General features: G+C 46.0%; 2 protein-coding genes across 7 annotated transcripts in view; both read left to right on the forward strand.

Annotated features, from left to right (window-relative positions):
• The first annotated feature begins 228 nt into the window (after positions 1 to 228).
• ak1 (adenylate kinase 1) lies at positions 229 to 5126 on the forward strand. Of its 3 annotated transcripts, none has more exons than XM_078088159.1 (7): positions 229 to 467; positions 3230 to 3267; positions 3921 to 3956; positions 4099 to 4262; positions 4555 to 4671; positions 4777 to 4968; positions 5043 to 5126. In XM_078088159.1, exons 2-7 carry the CDS (start codon positions 3261 to 3263, stop codon positions 5109 to 5111), a joined length of 585 nt encoding a protein of 194 aa, XP_077944285.1. In that variant the 5' UTR covers positions 229 to 467; positions 3230 to 3260; the 3' UTR covers positions 5112 to 5126. The 3 variants fall into 3 exon arrangements, with proteins under 3 accessions (XP_077944285.1, XP_040053075.2, XP_077944284.1); XM_040197141.2 differs by lacking the exon at positions 229 to 467 and adding an exon at positions 2699 to 2979; XM_078088158.1 differs by lacking the exons at positions 229 to 467; positions 3230 to 3267 and adding an exon at positions 3503 to 3818.
• A 4247-nt stretch (positions 5127 to 9373) lies between these two features.
• The window catches only part of eng (endoglin), a 29082-nt gene continuing 24900 nt past the window's right edge, over positions 9374 to 13555 (forward strand). Inside the window, exons 1-2 of one of the 4 annotated variants that reach the window (XM_040197127.2) lie at positions 9374 to 9724; positions 10666 to 10864. In XM_040197127.2, coding sequence (XP_040053061.2) covers positions 9488 to 9724; positions 10666 to 10864 — 436 coding nt within the window. In that variant the 5' untranslated portion in view covers positions 9374 to 9487. Of the gene's footprint in view, positions 9752 to 10665; positions 10865 to 13555 lie in introns of all 4 variants that reach the window. The other 3 variants (XM_040197128.2, XM_078088160.1, XM_040197129.2) reach the window with 3 other exon arrangements.

Consider the following 13555-nt stretch of genomic DNA (forward strand, 5'->3'; position numbering starts at 1 on the left):
ATTTTTCATCAATTATTATCATTTGACTTATAATGACTTAATCGATAATTAGTTTTCTGTCAATGAAACAACTCCTGGCTCCTAGAATGACTAAAAACGTGCCGTGACATCATATTCCTCCTTTCCATAAGAGCCAAACAAGCGTCGCATGGTTAATGTAAAATGTAAAACAACGTGCACGACTAAAGACTCGCTGGCCTTCTCTTCCGTCTCCCGCCTCCTCCTCTTGTCCATCAGCACGTCTCCACCTTGCAGCCATTCTCTCACTCTCTCCTACCCAGAATGCAACGCCAGCTGAGCAGGATCAGCTGAGCTATAAAAAGGCATCGCAAAGGGGGCGGGAGGGCCGCCGTGCAGAAGGACTTGTGCAGACAGGCACGCGCGTACACGCACCGCACCGCACGCACACGGGGATCCGGGGACTGCGGCCCCTTCACTGGGATCCGGAGACACGGCGGGACAGAGAGGTCAGTACAGAGGACAAAGGCTCCGCGGAGGAGACGCGGAGAGACAGGGACCGGAGTGCGACTGTCAGAGGGAGCGACACACGGAGACGTGTGTGTGTGTGTGTGTGTGTGTGCGTGTGTGTTGACAGCTATTATCAGATTGTAACTAAACTGTCATCGGGTGTCTGGAGCCTCTCGTGTAAAACGGTTGACGTTGTCCAACAGAGGGACTGCGGAGATGTCCCTCTGTGAGGCACTGCCGTCATTGGTTCTTCGCTGTGTTCCCGAGGACATTTCATTGCAGATGGTTTCGCCTTCGCCCTCCCAACAACATGTTTATCCTCCACTCGTTTAACGGCCAGCCGGTTCATTCCGCTGGTCCCGGTACCGGCCCGTTAACGACGGGTCAGTGGCTGAGTGCTATTGATTGATATAAAAAGTCCACAGGAGCCACAGCAGACGGGGACAGCGCTGGCTTGCTCCATCCTTTCACGGACATAATGGAATACCGCCCCCCCCGCACTGACGTCACAGGGTCCCCCCCGTGTCCCCTTAAAGGGACAGTACGCTCCGTTCGTTTGCAGAGATACTGCGCTTATTGATCACGTGCTCGTTACTTGTGTTTTTGTTATTCCGGTTGCTTCTACAGGCAGAGAGTGAGAGCTTCGTTCCCCCGGCGCTTTTTGAGGATGGGTGACACGCTGTTACTTAACAGCTGAGGCTTTTTTTAGCAGGTCCAAATGTTAAAAATCCGTAATAAGACATGAGGGGGGGGGACTGGCATTTGGATTCGAGGGTCTCCACATTTCAAGTCACGGGTAGAATTACGATAATCACGTTGAAATGCTCTCCACATTAAATGTTTTATTGTGCACAAACAGCGCACTCAGTCCCATGATACCATGCTAATTCTACAGTGAGAGATTCATAAATTGATTACTGGAAATGGAAGCAATATGGACCTGATCTTACAAAGTCGAGTTCAAACATGTTGCCACATCGAACTCCAGTACTGATACCGATCTACCACAACCGTACAGCTCGCTCCACAACTTCATGCAGTTTTGAATGCACACACACACACACACACACACACACACACACACACACACACACACACACACACACACACACACACACACACACACACACACACACACACACACACACCGAGAGCCATGTAATGGTAATTGCACTCGGTTAGAACCAGAACTCCTGAGCCACAGAAAAAGGGGACCCACAAGACGGGACCATAATAGGCCATAGAGGGACTCCCAATCAGACTCGGTTGCCAACTCCGGTGTCATCCTGGCGGTGACATTTACACGGACCAGACGGTTAAAAGGTCATAGAACTGGACACATGAGAAGCAGCAGCTGGCGCTGGGGAGTGTTGCATGTGCGAATCAGAGAACAACCCGCTAGCATTTGGTGAAGTATGCTTAGAGAAATCACTTAATTGCGAACTATGTAATGTGCGTAAGTCATCAGGACCATGTTCAGTGTAATACAACTCCCTGTTCCCTCTCCAGCTGCAGTCCAGCTGCAGGGAGAATACTCACCCGTTTTGTTTGTCAATCTGGCACGTGACAGATTTGTTCAAAAAGCACGTATGTGGCAGTGAACAAACAGCCACGTTTGTCGCCAGGCCAAATTCAAGTCTGGTTTTAATCTAATCTATTGTCACACTCCCTGTTTGTACCTAGTAGGGTAGGGCTAAGACAAACATGCCGGGTGTAGAATAGACTTGATAATAAATCTAAAAATCCCACTGTGATGCTTAAATTGTTTTAATACTGCACAAACTGCATGCAATGTGTTCTTTCCTCCCTGGTGACCATGCAACCCAAGACGTCGGGCCCTTTCCCCCCGACTGTCACAAATCTGCATTCACAAAACTCAGACCTGCAACTTCTCAGGTTACTTGATGAACATGTGTTTCAAGATTGATGCAACCCGCTGGGCGAACCGGAATGGTTACTGCAGGGTGAATAGAGCTATTGGCCTAGTATGCAATCCTAGTATGCAATCCGCACATTTCAGATTTACAGGTGACATACGTTGAAATTCGAAACTTGAGAGCACAATTTCGGCTGAGGCGTCGTCATATTCGGCCTGCACGACGTCTTGGTGTAGTCGCCGCAGACGGAGGCTTAGCGTGGTGCTTATTTTGTAATATAGGCACCACCTGTTGAGCCAACTCTCAAAAGTTATTTAAAGTCACTTCTTTCAAACACTCTCATCATCAACCACGGGCACATGGGCACATGGCAAGCACTTGGTGAAGGTTTCTATTTACACATGCCGGCCCCAATGACTCCCTCGGTCGCCTCCTCCCTCGGACAAGACGTGTAAACAGGAAATCACGCGGCATTTGTCCTTCTGAGATATGTCCAGTAGTGTTAACACGGAATTAACAGGCACCTCCTGTCTCGATCGGATTTGGATTTGGATGCGTTTAATCAGTGTTGAGACACATTGGAAAAGCTGCCCGGTATTAATGTGCTCTCTGTAAGCGGAGTGAGGCCACATCGGTAAGTCTCTATTAATAAAACAATTACTCACGGCTCCAGTTCTAAAAAATGCTTTTATGTTTGTACGGCGTAAGCTGCTGTGTTAGTGCTTCAGTATTACATGACACAAAGGGCCATTGAGCTTTTTGACTTAGTTACATGGACCCCAAAAATACAGAAAGTTGATCTGTACAGACTCTGAATGTAAATACAAATATCTGCTGCATTGCATTCACTTATTTGCTCTTCTTTTTCCTTTTCTGTCTTTTAGTTGAAGGAAAATATTCATCCAACGTGACAAAATGGCAGGTAATTAATAAATCATGTAGGAGGTGATGAGTGATTAATGATGTACTGAGTTAAGGAAAAGCCCACGCAGACTTTTTGTAATATCTTAGACTCTACTGCCCTCTTGTGGTGGTTTTCTACATCACAGTGTAGTTTCCAATTTTGTATTTTATGACGCTACTATGACACTTAGACATGATATTTGTTTGAAAAAAGTGTTATGACAACACATTTAATTAATAACAAAACGTTGGATGATTTAGATAACTACATAATATAGCTGTACACATCATCATATACAGGTCAGATTATAGAAAACGTTTAGTTGTTTTTCGGTTTCACTTTCAACTTATAAGTCACATATTCCCTGTTCCTTGTAGACAGTTGTGCCTGATTTGAATAGCATTAGGGGACAACAGTTACCACAGCAACACTGTTTGGGTAAGTAGCATTCCAGCACAGTCAAAGCAGGCTAGAGGACCCGGGAAACACTGTAATTCAACTCAGAATGAGTTCCATATGTACAGCTGATTCAACTCAAGTCCAGTCCTCCACATTTGACCGTCGAGATGGTTCGTTCCAAAATGAATTACTCGTGAATTTTGTTTTGTTTGTTTGGAGGAAAAAAACGCTGAACTCAGATGTGTTGTGTTTTTGTATTACGCTCGTTTCAGACAAAATTAAAGATGCAAAGATCATCTTTGTTGTGGGTGAGTAGCCTTAACATCACGGCAGCATTTTTGCCACATTTAGCAACAAAACACATTGAAATACTGCTAAAAAACAACAACAACAACCCCACCGCCACTCTCCCTTTGTGCTACACCACGGCTAACCGTCCGTCTCCTCCAGGTGGGCCCGGCTCAGGAAAGGGCACCCAGTGTGAGAAGGTAGTGGCAAAGTACGGCTACACCCACCTGTCGTCTGGGGATCTGCTCCGCGCAGAAGTGGCTTCGGGCTCCGAGAGGGGGAAGCAGCTCCAGGCCATCATGCAGAAGGGAGAGCTGGTGCCCCTGGTAAGAGAGGAAGGGGGGGACACTCCTGCATTCACTTCACAAGAGTTTAAAAACGCTCCGTTTCTGCTGATATCATAGAGGTGATTAGTCAACTTGATGTACGATCCTTTAGGAGGATGTAGTTCGTGGTGCCGTTTAACTGTAACACACGTGGAGGCGCTTTTGTTATTTAGCGCTCTCTCCTTGATATTAATCGGGAGGAACTGTAATAAACAAGCAACCCAGTGTATTTTCCATCAGAAGAGGCGTGTTATTGCGAAGGTCGATCGTAATGCTCTGGCTCCGTTTTCAGGACACGGTCTTAGACATGATTAAGGACGCCATGATCGCCAAGGCCGACGTGTCCAAGGGCTACCTTATTGATGGCTACCCCCGAGAGGTGAAGCAGGGCGAGGAGTTCGAGAAGAAGGTACGGCCGAGGAGCAGGCTGGAGGTTTTTGCTCTGTAACGCATCCCCAGCAGAACACATAAAAAAACAAACAAAAAAGGAAACTTATCTTCTCATCTACCCCAGATCGGCAAACCCTGCCTGCTGCTGTACGTGGACGCAAAAGGAGAGACCATGGTCAAGAGGCTCATGAAGCGCGGCGAGACCAGCGGGCGTTCCGACGACAACGAGGAGACCATCAAGAAGCGCCTGGACCTGTACTACAAAGCCACCGAGCCGGTCATCGCCTTCTACGAGAGCCGCGGCATCGTCAGGAAGGTGCGTTACGCCCGGGTTTGCATTTGAACGTGCGCGGTTTGGAACATCTAAACGTGTACTCTGTTGATCTCCAGGTCGACTCTGAGCTCCCGGTGGATGAGGTCTTCAACCAAGTCTCCAAGGCGATTGATGCACTGAAGTAAAGCAACATAACTAGATCAGCTGTGTCCTGTTGTTGTTGTTGTTTTTTAAATTTATTTTTTATCAGTAGAACTTTCATACCGGCACATCACGACTAATTTAATACTCATTTTTGGTCAAAGGAAACAAAATGATTGAGGAATTAATCTGCTTGAAGCAGCATTGGAAAATCCATTTGTGTCTATAAGTACACTTTCTGTTCTGTGCCAAGCAGAGGAAACTGTGTACAGACGGACCGTAAAGACACCCTGATCCCGCTGTGATCACCTTTTTACACGATCTTACTTCCCGACCGGATAGAGGCAGCGTTCACGGGAAAGCAATAGTCACTCAGCAACAGCAGAGATCAACTACTGTGGGCCGACTGTGTACATTTACAATCACAGCACTTCGAGATGTGCTTTTCTCAAACACAATGCATTATTTTCTATTAATCCATTTATAGCAACATTCAAAGCAGAGAAATATATATATTTTTCATCAAGATGCACACATGTAAAATAGTGGTGTACAATGTGGTGTATGTAAAAAAAAAAGGTAAAAAAGAAAATTAAAAGACATGAAAAAAACAATATTACCTGAATTAGTTTACTAGCTGCTGCTGTGTTTTGTAATAGATGCATTTTCTCTCCCCAGGCAGTCTTATATTTCTACACTATTTCACCGCGGGCCGACTGACAATAGAAGTAATCCTGGACAAGCACGTACACAAACACATCAAAGGCTGAAAGGAAAAACGCTTTGCTATTCACGCGACACGGCCAAGGTGCTGCAGCAAGTAGACACAACAGGATGCCGGACACGCTGCGAAATCCACTGTTCACTTCGGTTCTAATAACATTTCCTTTGAGCCCATGATGACCAGCATGTCTTCCTTTACCTATCACCTTCCTCACACACACACACACACACACACACACACACACACACTTGCAGCTAGCCAAGCAAACACGGCAACAGGTATCCGGTGTATCCTCAAAGGAGAGCTCTGCTCGTTGTTGCACTGTGGGGATGAGGAAGAGGAAGAGGAAGACTGCTCCAGAAAGGGGGACAGGATGTGTCCATCGGAAAGTCAATCAAGAGAAAAAAGGCGTCGGTGAGCACTTTCATAAAGCCATAGAGGATGCTGCTTGAATGCTAGGAATGCTGCATTTTTACCTCATGACAAGGTACAAAGCACAGAGGAGGAAAGGAGATGGCGGTCACGTAGCACGGGGAGAAAGAAATGACAAGACGCATGTCTGCGAATGGAGGCGGCGGAGGGCTGTGACGTATCACGTGGGTATACTTAGTTCTGCAGGACTTTCAAATTCTCCAAATGATCATCTGAGCATCGTTAAATCAAAATGAAGCCAAAATATGAAGGAATAATAGAGGAACAATAAAGGGTCGGGACAGTGTGATAACTTTTAGATCTTCCAAAAATAGTAGATGATCAGTGCATTTTACATTTTGGAATGGAACTGTCGACCGTAGATGTTTAAGGCGAGGCAGCTTTATTTGTCTGGCACATTTCAACCACGAGGCAATTCAAAGCGCTTCACATAAAAGTATTACAAGCCCCAAAACATAAGGCAAAAGAAAAGGACATTAAAAAACAAATAAGAACATTGATTGAAACATTAAAACATTAAACAAGCTAACAAATAGAATAAAAGTTGCATGACAGTTTCACAAACAACTGGACCGATATCGTCAAACAACCCAGATTTATATAAATAAGTTACAACAAATGAATTCACTCTATTGTCAGAGTTAAAGGTTAAATCTTTGAAATTTGTTCAAAAGGTCATTTGAAAACGTAACCCTCCATGAGAAGCTTCGAGGCAGATAATAGCAACCTAAAAAACATAGAAGCTACAGAAACGTGTGCGCTTACTGTCGCTGCAGAGGCTAAGATTATTACTGTGGTATGTGTTACGGCTGCAGAACATATGCGCACGCACACACACACACACACACACACACACACACACACACACACAGCAGAAACCAAAGCATTGTGTAAGACGAGCGTACAAAAATAAAGAAAAACAGAACCTTGAAATATTTATGAGTTAGAAAGGCTGCTAGGAATACTTGTACTTCTTTATGCAGTGTCTTATGGGAATGATCCGGGCTACCAGTGAGCCATCCATCCAAGGGGCGGAGGCACATTCACAGCTTGAAACACGGCTGCTTTACTGACACAAAAATCCCTTTTTAGCCTGTCAGGGACAATTACACGCGGCGTTGTGGCCCCCGTGTAAAATAAGCCGGGGGACCAGCCACTTATGACGTTACGCCGGCTGCTTTTAGTTTTGACGAGTTATGAAAAAAAACATAAAAAGCAGCTTTAAATGACTCTGCAGGGGCCGACAGACACCTCCATTCATCCAGGTTCGGCCTCTAATATTACAGCTGCAAGTGAATGCGTCAGATCCCCCCCCCCCCCCCCCCCCCGGGGCCCCCCACCGGAGGACGATAAGGAAACGAGTCATCTGGCTCATACTCTTTATTCCTCTGTCCCTCCTTAGCTGTAGACTGCGGAGGGCCGGCCAGCCGGCTGACTGGCCGGCCGGCTGACTGGCACCACAGAGACCCGGTGGCACCGCGCGGGAACCAACGTCAACCTGTGATGAAAGACGGTGGCCGATTGTTTCCTGTTATTGAAACACTGGGCTGAAGAGTCCGGGATGGGGGGGGGGGAGGAGGAAGAGGGGAGGCTCCAATAAGAAAAGAGAAAAAAAGGGAAGCCGGGGAGAAAGAGAGGGCTACTGTAGAAGCGTCAGCCTCAGATGTGCCATGAATTCCTTGGATGCTCGCCGTCCCGATGCGGCACACGACGACCCATTAGTGTCCGGAGGAACGAGGTCGAGGCGAGGTCACCGAGGCCACGGGGAGGGGGGGGGGGGGGCTCGATGCTCAGTGGGACTGTTGCAGTGCACCATGGGATTTCAGCACTTCAAACATGTGCGTTTAGTCCAATTAGTTGTTAAGCACTCGTGATTGTCAATCATGGATTAACTAGATTAGGCCTGTCGAGTGTCTGCGGTTGGAGTGCCCATTGAGATCCATTTAAAAATGATTGTGGTGGGTATATTTTTTTGACAGCATCCTGTAGGTGGGAATTACGTGCTAATAGTGAGCCGTTTAGTGCTTAAATCAAGTGGGTATTAATACACTGGAAACCGTCCTGAACAAAATAATATTGATTTTCTTTTTTCTTGCGCGGTTACACGCGGTTCGGCTTCCAATAAACTTGGAATTGGAGGCATGACACTAGCTGGGACAACACTTTAAAATTACTTTGCACCTTCGTGACTCCCCATATTTCACCGAATCTGTCACACGCTGTTTTTTTATTTTGTCAGCACTTCTTCAATTCCAGTTTCTTGAGTGAATCACACATTCCATGCATAGTAAAGGAGACTTCAAACACTCCTTTTCAACTGTTTTACCCTTCGAGTATCAGGATTAGCAACAAATTGAAGTGAGTTTCTGTACTGAATATAGAATGGAAGTTGATGGAGGGAGAGAGGTCACTGCACATGACGCACACGGGGGGTGAAATCAGAGAGATAGTTTTTCTATTCTAAACGCTTTGGAGGCCTTGTTGTTGAACACTAGTCCATGCATATGTTTCATTCACTCGTACTCCTTGGTTCTGCCAATGGACTTTGTGTGGAGAGTTGATTTCACGGGATAACGACTCCTCTGAGTCTGTTCAGGAGGAGAAAGGATGTTATGTCTACTCTTTGTTTCACTCAATTCTTCCTCACACAGTACTAGTGGTGTGTTGTGCTGTTTTTAAACGGCTGTTCCTTCAAAAAGGAAACGTTAGCTTGTTCTCATTTTTTCCAAGTTTCACCAGGAGGAATCAACCGATGATGATTACATGTCACTAAAACATACATATACACTTGCAAGAACATCGCTCTGGGCTTTTTTTATTGCAATTTATTTTTGGCTGGTGGCTGACCACTGCAGTATTGTACATTTACAATTTAGGAATTTTATTTGCACTACGGGTAAAATAAAAATAACACAACATCAGTTGTTTTTCTAATTGAGCAAAGATTGTCTTTTTATTAAACGTGTGTTAACTTTTTATACATTGCCGAATAACATTGCACAACTTATTTTTGCATTTTATTAAGTGTGAATTAATGTTGACTTTTTTTATATAGCAATATCACCCTGAACGTTGGAGATGTGCTAAACAGCACCAATCGAAAAGGCAAAGTTGTCATAGCAACGTGTGTAACGAAAGGGTCACTACGGCCCAGAGACTAAAGGAATATTAAACTAGAGACTAAATTAAAAAGAGTGGAACAGCATCACAGTCACGTAGCTCAACAATTACCCCGATTACACCCCGTGTTTAAGACACAATGCCATGAAAGGAGCAGCGCCGCTCGTGTCACCAGGAAGCGAACAGGGAGACGGGGGCCGGAGGGTGGAGGAGGGTGGAGGCTGGGGTATAAAGGTGGGGAGGGGAGAGGGGGGGGGGGGTACAAAAGGCAGCCCGCGCCGCCCCGCCGGCTCTAACTTGGGAAAGTCCGGACGTCGTCACATCGGCCGCGCGTGGATTATAAAGGCGACTTTATTCAGGGAAGCCGCCGCGAGCCGAGAAGTAAGTTGGCTGCTTCATAACTTTGTTGTAAGTCTGTTTTATTTCCACATGGACATTTTTTTGGGGGGGGGGGGGATGTTATTTCTGCGGTGGCCCAGAAGGCAGTGATGTATTCATGCGCTTTCCTTTAACCAGGAACATGTAGTCCGGAATATGCCTGTTTTTTGTCAAGTCAAGTAACGGCGCGGCGGTGCTTTAACATTTAATATTTTAAATTCTTCTTCAAAGTTCTGATTCAAAAAGCCGCTTTTACGTCTGTAACTTATGACCGTTTAACTCCACCCGTAACAGTTCATTGGTGTTTATTGGCGGACTCATATTTTTGTTCTCACCGGTTAACTCCCTTTGCGGATTTTGTAAAAACCTTCACTTTTCAGAGAAGACTGCTGCTATTTAAAAAAGGCACTTTGTCTCTCGCAGTAAGTCAGAAGTAACGCGAGCGTTTCCCGTTCGGAGGCGAGTAAACAGTTTACACAGGCTCTTCCTTTCCCTCCATATGAATCGTACAACACGAGCAGCCTCCCGCTTATCTGATCTCGGCATTGTGATTTTATTTAAAGAAAGCGATGCCGTAGTGCTTCCTGGAATTAGTGACCAGCAGATAACCTCTGGGGGTTCAGACCCCTCTTTGTGCACCACCAACACGATCATCATGGGATGGTCTCAGCAGCCAAAAGTCACTGAAGGAATCTAAAACATTTATGCAACATTCCTCCCTGAGCGTGCATGAAAGTAACCAACTCATCTTAGTGATGTTTTTTTGCTGCTGCTTTTTGATAACATGAGATGTGCTTTCGCCACTTGTTTCGACCTTGGCCATGTGAGTGACATGCGTGAGATTGGCTGCCCGTCACATCCTAATCAGCCCAAGCATCTCCTCATTGATCGCCCCCCCCCCCCTTTTTTCCTTCTTCTTCCCCTCACCTTTCTGCTCTCTAAAGACTGACCTTGTCTCACCTGTTCCGGCGCCACAGTCCCTGCTGCTCCCGCCACTAGAGGACTCTTCAGCATCTGCCGGAGAAGCTTCACCCGCCCGCCGACCTCCACCCGGCTTCCACCGACTCCTCCCGACGTCACCTGGAAAGACGATGGAAGGTCACGTGGTGCGACTTCTTCTGTGCATCTCGGCTGCAGCCGGCGGTGAGTGCGCTCGCTGATATTTGGTGTTTTTGAACGCTTAGATGTTTCTGCCACTGGGATTTAAAACATTGAAAAGGGAATAAGCTCAGCCAACAGGCCCCCCGGAGCATATTCCTGTCAACCCAAAGTTCAAAGGCACATGTTAATCTCGCCCTTAATTTCATACTGAAGACTATTTTTTTCCTTCACTCTAAATTGGGTTTTACTGCTGATCTGTAGAGAGGTTGTATGCAAAATAGTTGTTTGGATGATGTATTATACTCCCAACAGCTCAGAGATTATATAGTACACTATATTTCTGATAAATTGTGGGAATAAATCCATTGATACAAACTGAATAAAAGTAAAATAAAAACACACAACTCCAAATCGGACTATTGAACGTCTGATTGATCTTGGGAAGCAATTGTCTGTGTAGTTGTTCAGATTTTAAAAGTGGAATATTTTATTGAAAGACCTGTGGGACGTGTACATATGATTCCGCTCCGTTGCCCCCCCCCCCCCCCCATCTAACACCCCCCTGCACTGGTTGCCTGTGGCTATCCATATCAAATTCAAACCTGTAATCCCTGTGACGGGGCAAAGGGATCTGAAACTATCGCTGTGCCCTCAGGCCATAATCCTGCCTCGCGCTCTTAACGCCGCGCTGCACTGCAGCTTCGGGGTGTTTGGGTCTCACTTCGCTGCGGTAATCTGGCATCTGGGGCGGTCACATGGCTCCAATAAATAACACAATGCTAATTGATGTATTTGGTTATTTCGTTTTTGTGCAAATATCTTCAATATTTTTGGTAATAGGGTTTTTTTTTTTTCTTTAACTATGACGTTTTTGACAAACTGCACCTAAGTGCCAATTACGATGAATTTCTGAATAGATATTCACGTTGTTCTAAGTAGTACTCCATATACGCCGTGAAAGACTGCGAAATGAACGTCCTGTTATGTAATATAAGCGTCTCCACGTTCACTTTCCAATGATGCACTTGCAGCTGGAACGAACACTTCAGGGCCAAATAACCGTTTTCACACCCCGCGTTTACCAACATAAACTGGCATTTCAAACTTGCTTTTAGATGAGGCAAGTTGGCCCGGTCCGATGTGATCGCGCGCACAGAGAAACGCCCCCGTTCCCTCAAACCGTCTTCGGCGTCAAAGCACAATATGGCCTTGACCGGTCCCACCGGCTGCTGGTGGAGCCTTCAAGCAGATATTTGAGTTACTTCCTCTCCAGGAGAAGATGCTGCAGAGAGAGCCGTGACAGCGGGGGGCGGGGGGGGGGGCTCTGACCCTGTGCACTGTGTGTGTCGAAGTGTTGAAGCGCTGATCTGAATATCGCCGTGACACGTACACGCTCCTCCGTCTCTGGCATTGCGTATTTGTGATTATGTAGTTCATGTTTGTCACATTAATTTGTCATTTTCTCTGACTTTTGTCTCCTGGGGGTTGCCACCATTGTTGTTGTTTGAACAAATGACGCACAAACATCAGGCGTGACTCACCGCGGCCAGGAGTGCGCTCCATACGAAATCAAATCGGAAGGCTCCCGGAGTGAGCAAGGCGCCGCAAAATCCGCCTCGATTTGAGGTTTGTTTGTTTAATGGAAACCTCGGCAGTTGCGTTCGCAGACACGATGTGAAAGTTTCTCAAAAGAAGACGCGAACACGGAAAAAGTCAAAGTAAATCAGAAATAGCCTGCAGCCTGCAACAAATCCCATGTCTCTCTCTTTGCCAGTTGCAGGCAATGGTTCTGTGTCTTACTTCAGCTCTCTTTGTTACCTAGCGCTTTGATATCAGGCTTATTAAATCCTTCTGTTATCTGGAGCGAGGTTTGAATGTAGAGCAGCTACTGCGCTCACAATCTAGGGAACCTGAAGACTTGTCGGCCATAACTACTGTGTTTAGATGTCGTTTCTGTCTTTGTGTGTCGTAATATCTGAATACATGGCCAAGGGATCCAGAAAAAACAAAAGACGATGTCCAATTTTGAGACTTCTACTTTTTTATCTGCTAATTTCTAAATTGGAACCTCAATTCTTCCTCCGAGCGGCCCACTAGCCTGCATGCATTTATTCGTTTTTGTAGAGATTCTGTATCATGAGCGGTCGATGTGATGAAGCAATTGCTGTTGCCAGATTACTTGGTAATAGTTTTAGCTTAATTTGTGAGACTGTGTTAAGCGGGTGTCAGTACCTGCATGGCTAGAAATCCACAGGCTGCACAGCCACAGCTTCTAATTCTTCCCCGGAATTTGACATCAGTGCCTTCTTTTCACCAGCTCTGGATTATTCATCAAAATCGCCCACAGCCTTTCTCTTTTAAACCTTGAAAAGCTCATCCTTTCTTTCACCTTGCACCTTAAATATTAAAATCCCTGATGTGCTGGGAGCAGTCAGGCCTCTCTTTCTTATCCGTGGTCTCTGGAAAGGCTCCTGTCGGGCGCCATTTAAAGCGGACAGCATCACCCCGGTCTTAGTTTCACTACACTGCCTCCCCGTGAGGTTAATTGTGTTGAGAAAAAAACAACTGTCAGCCGTTTGTTTCGGTCCAGCGTACAGGTTTATCTCTCAGCGCATATGGTACCACAATTTCTCTAAATCCAGTCAGGCATTTAAGCTGTGGTATTTGTTTGTGCCAAGATCATACCGGTGGAGATGAGATGCCTTTGACGCGGTGGAATTAGTTCTTCCTCGA

This window comes from Gasterosteus aculeatus, chromosome 14 (assembly GCF_964276395.1).
Source record: "Gasterosteus aculeatus chromosome 14, fGasAcu3.hap1.1, whole genome shotgun sequence".
Taxonomy (NCBI): Eukaryota; Metazoa; Chordata; class Actinopteri; order Perciformes; family Gasterosteidae; genus Gasterosteus; species Gasterosteus aculeatus.

Bases quoted from the DNA above. Each gene is read 5' to 3' on its own strand.
- ak1 (XM_078088158.1), top strand. From the start codon at position 3,755: ATGAGTTCCATATGTACAGCTGATTCAACTCAAGTCCAGTCCTCCACA. The intron at 3,819-3,920 runs GTTCGTTCCAAA...CGCTCGTTTCAG, and splicing joins CACATTTGACCGTCGAGATG to ACAAAATTAAAGATGCAAAG. The intron at 4,969-5,042 runs GTGCGTTACGCC...GTTGATCTCCAG, and splicing joins GCCGCGGCATCGTCAGGAAG to GTCGACTCTGAGCTCCCGGT.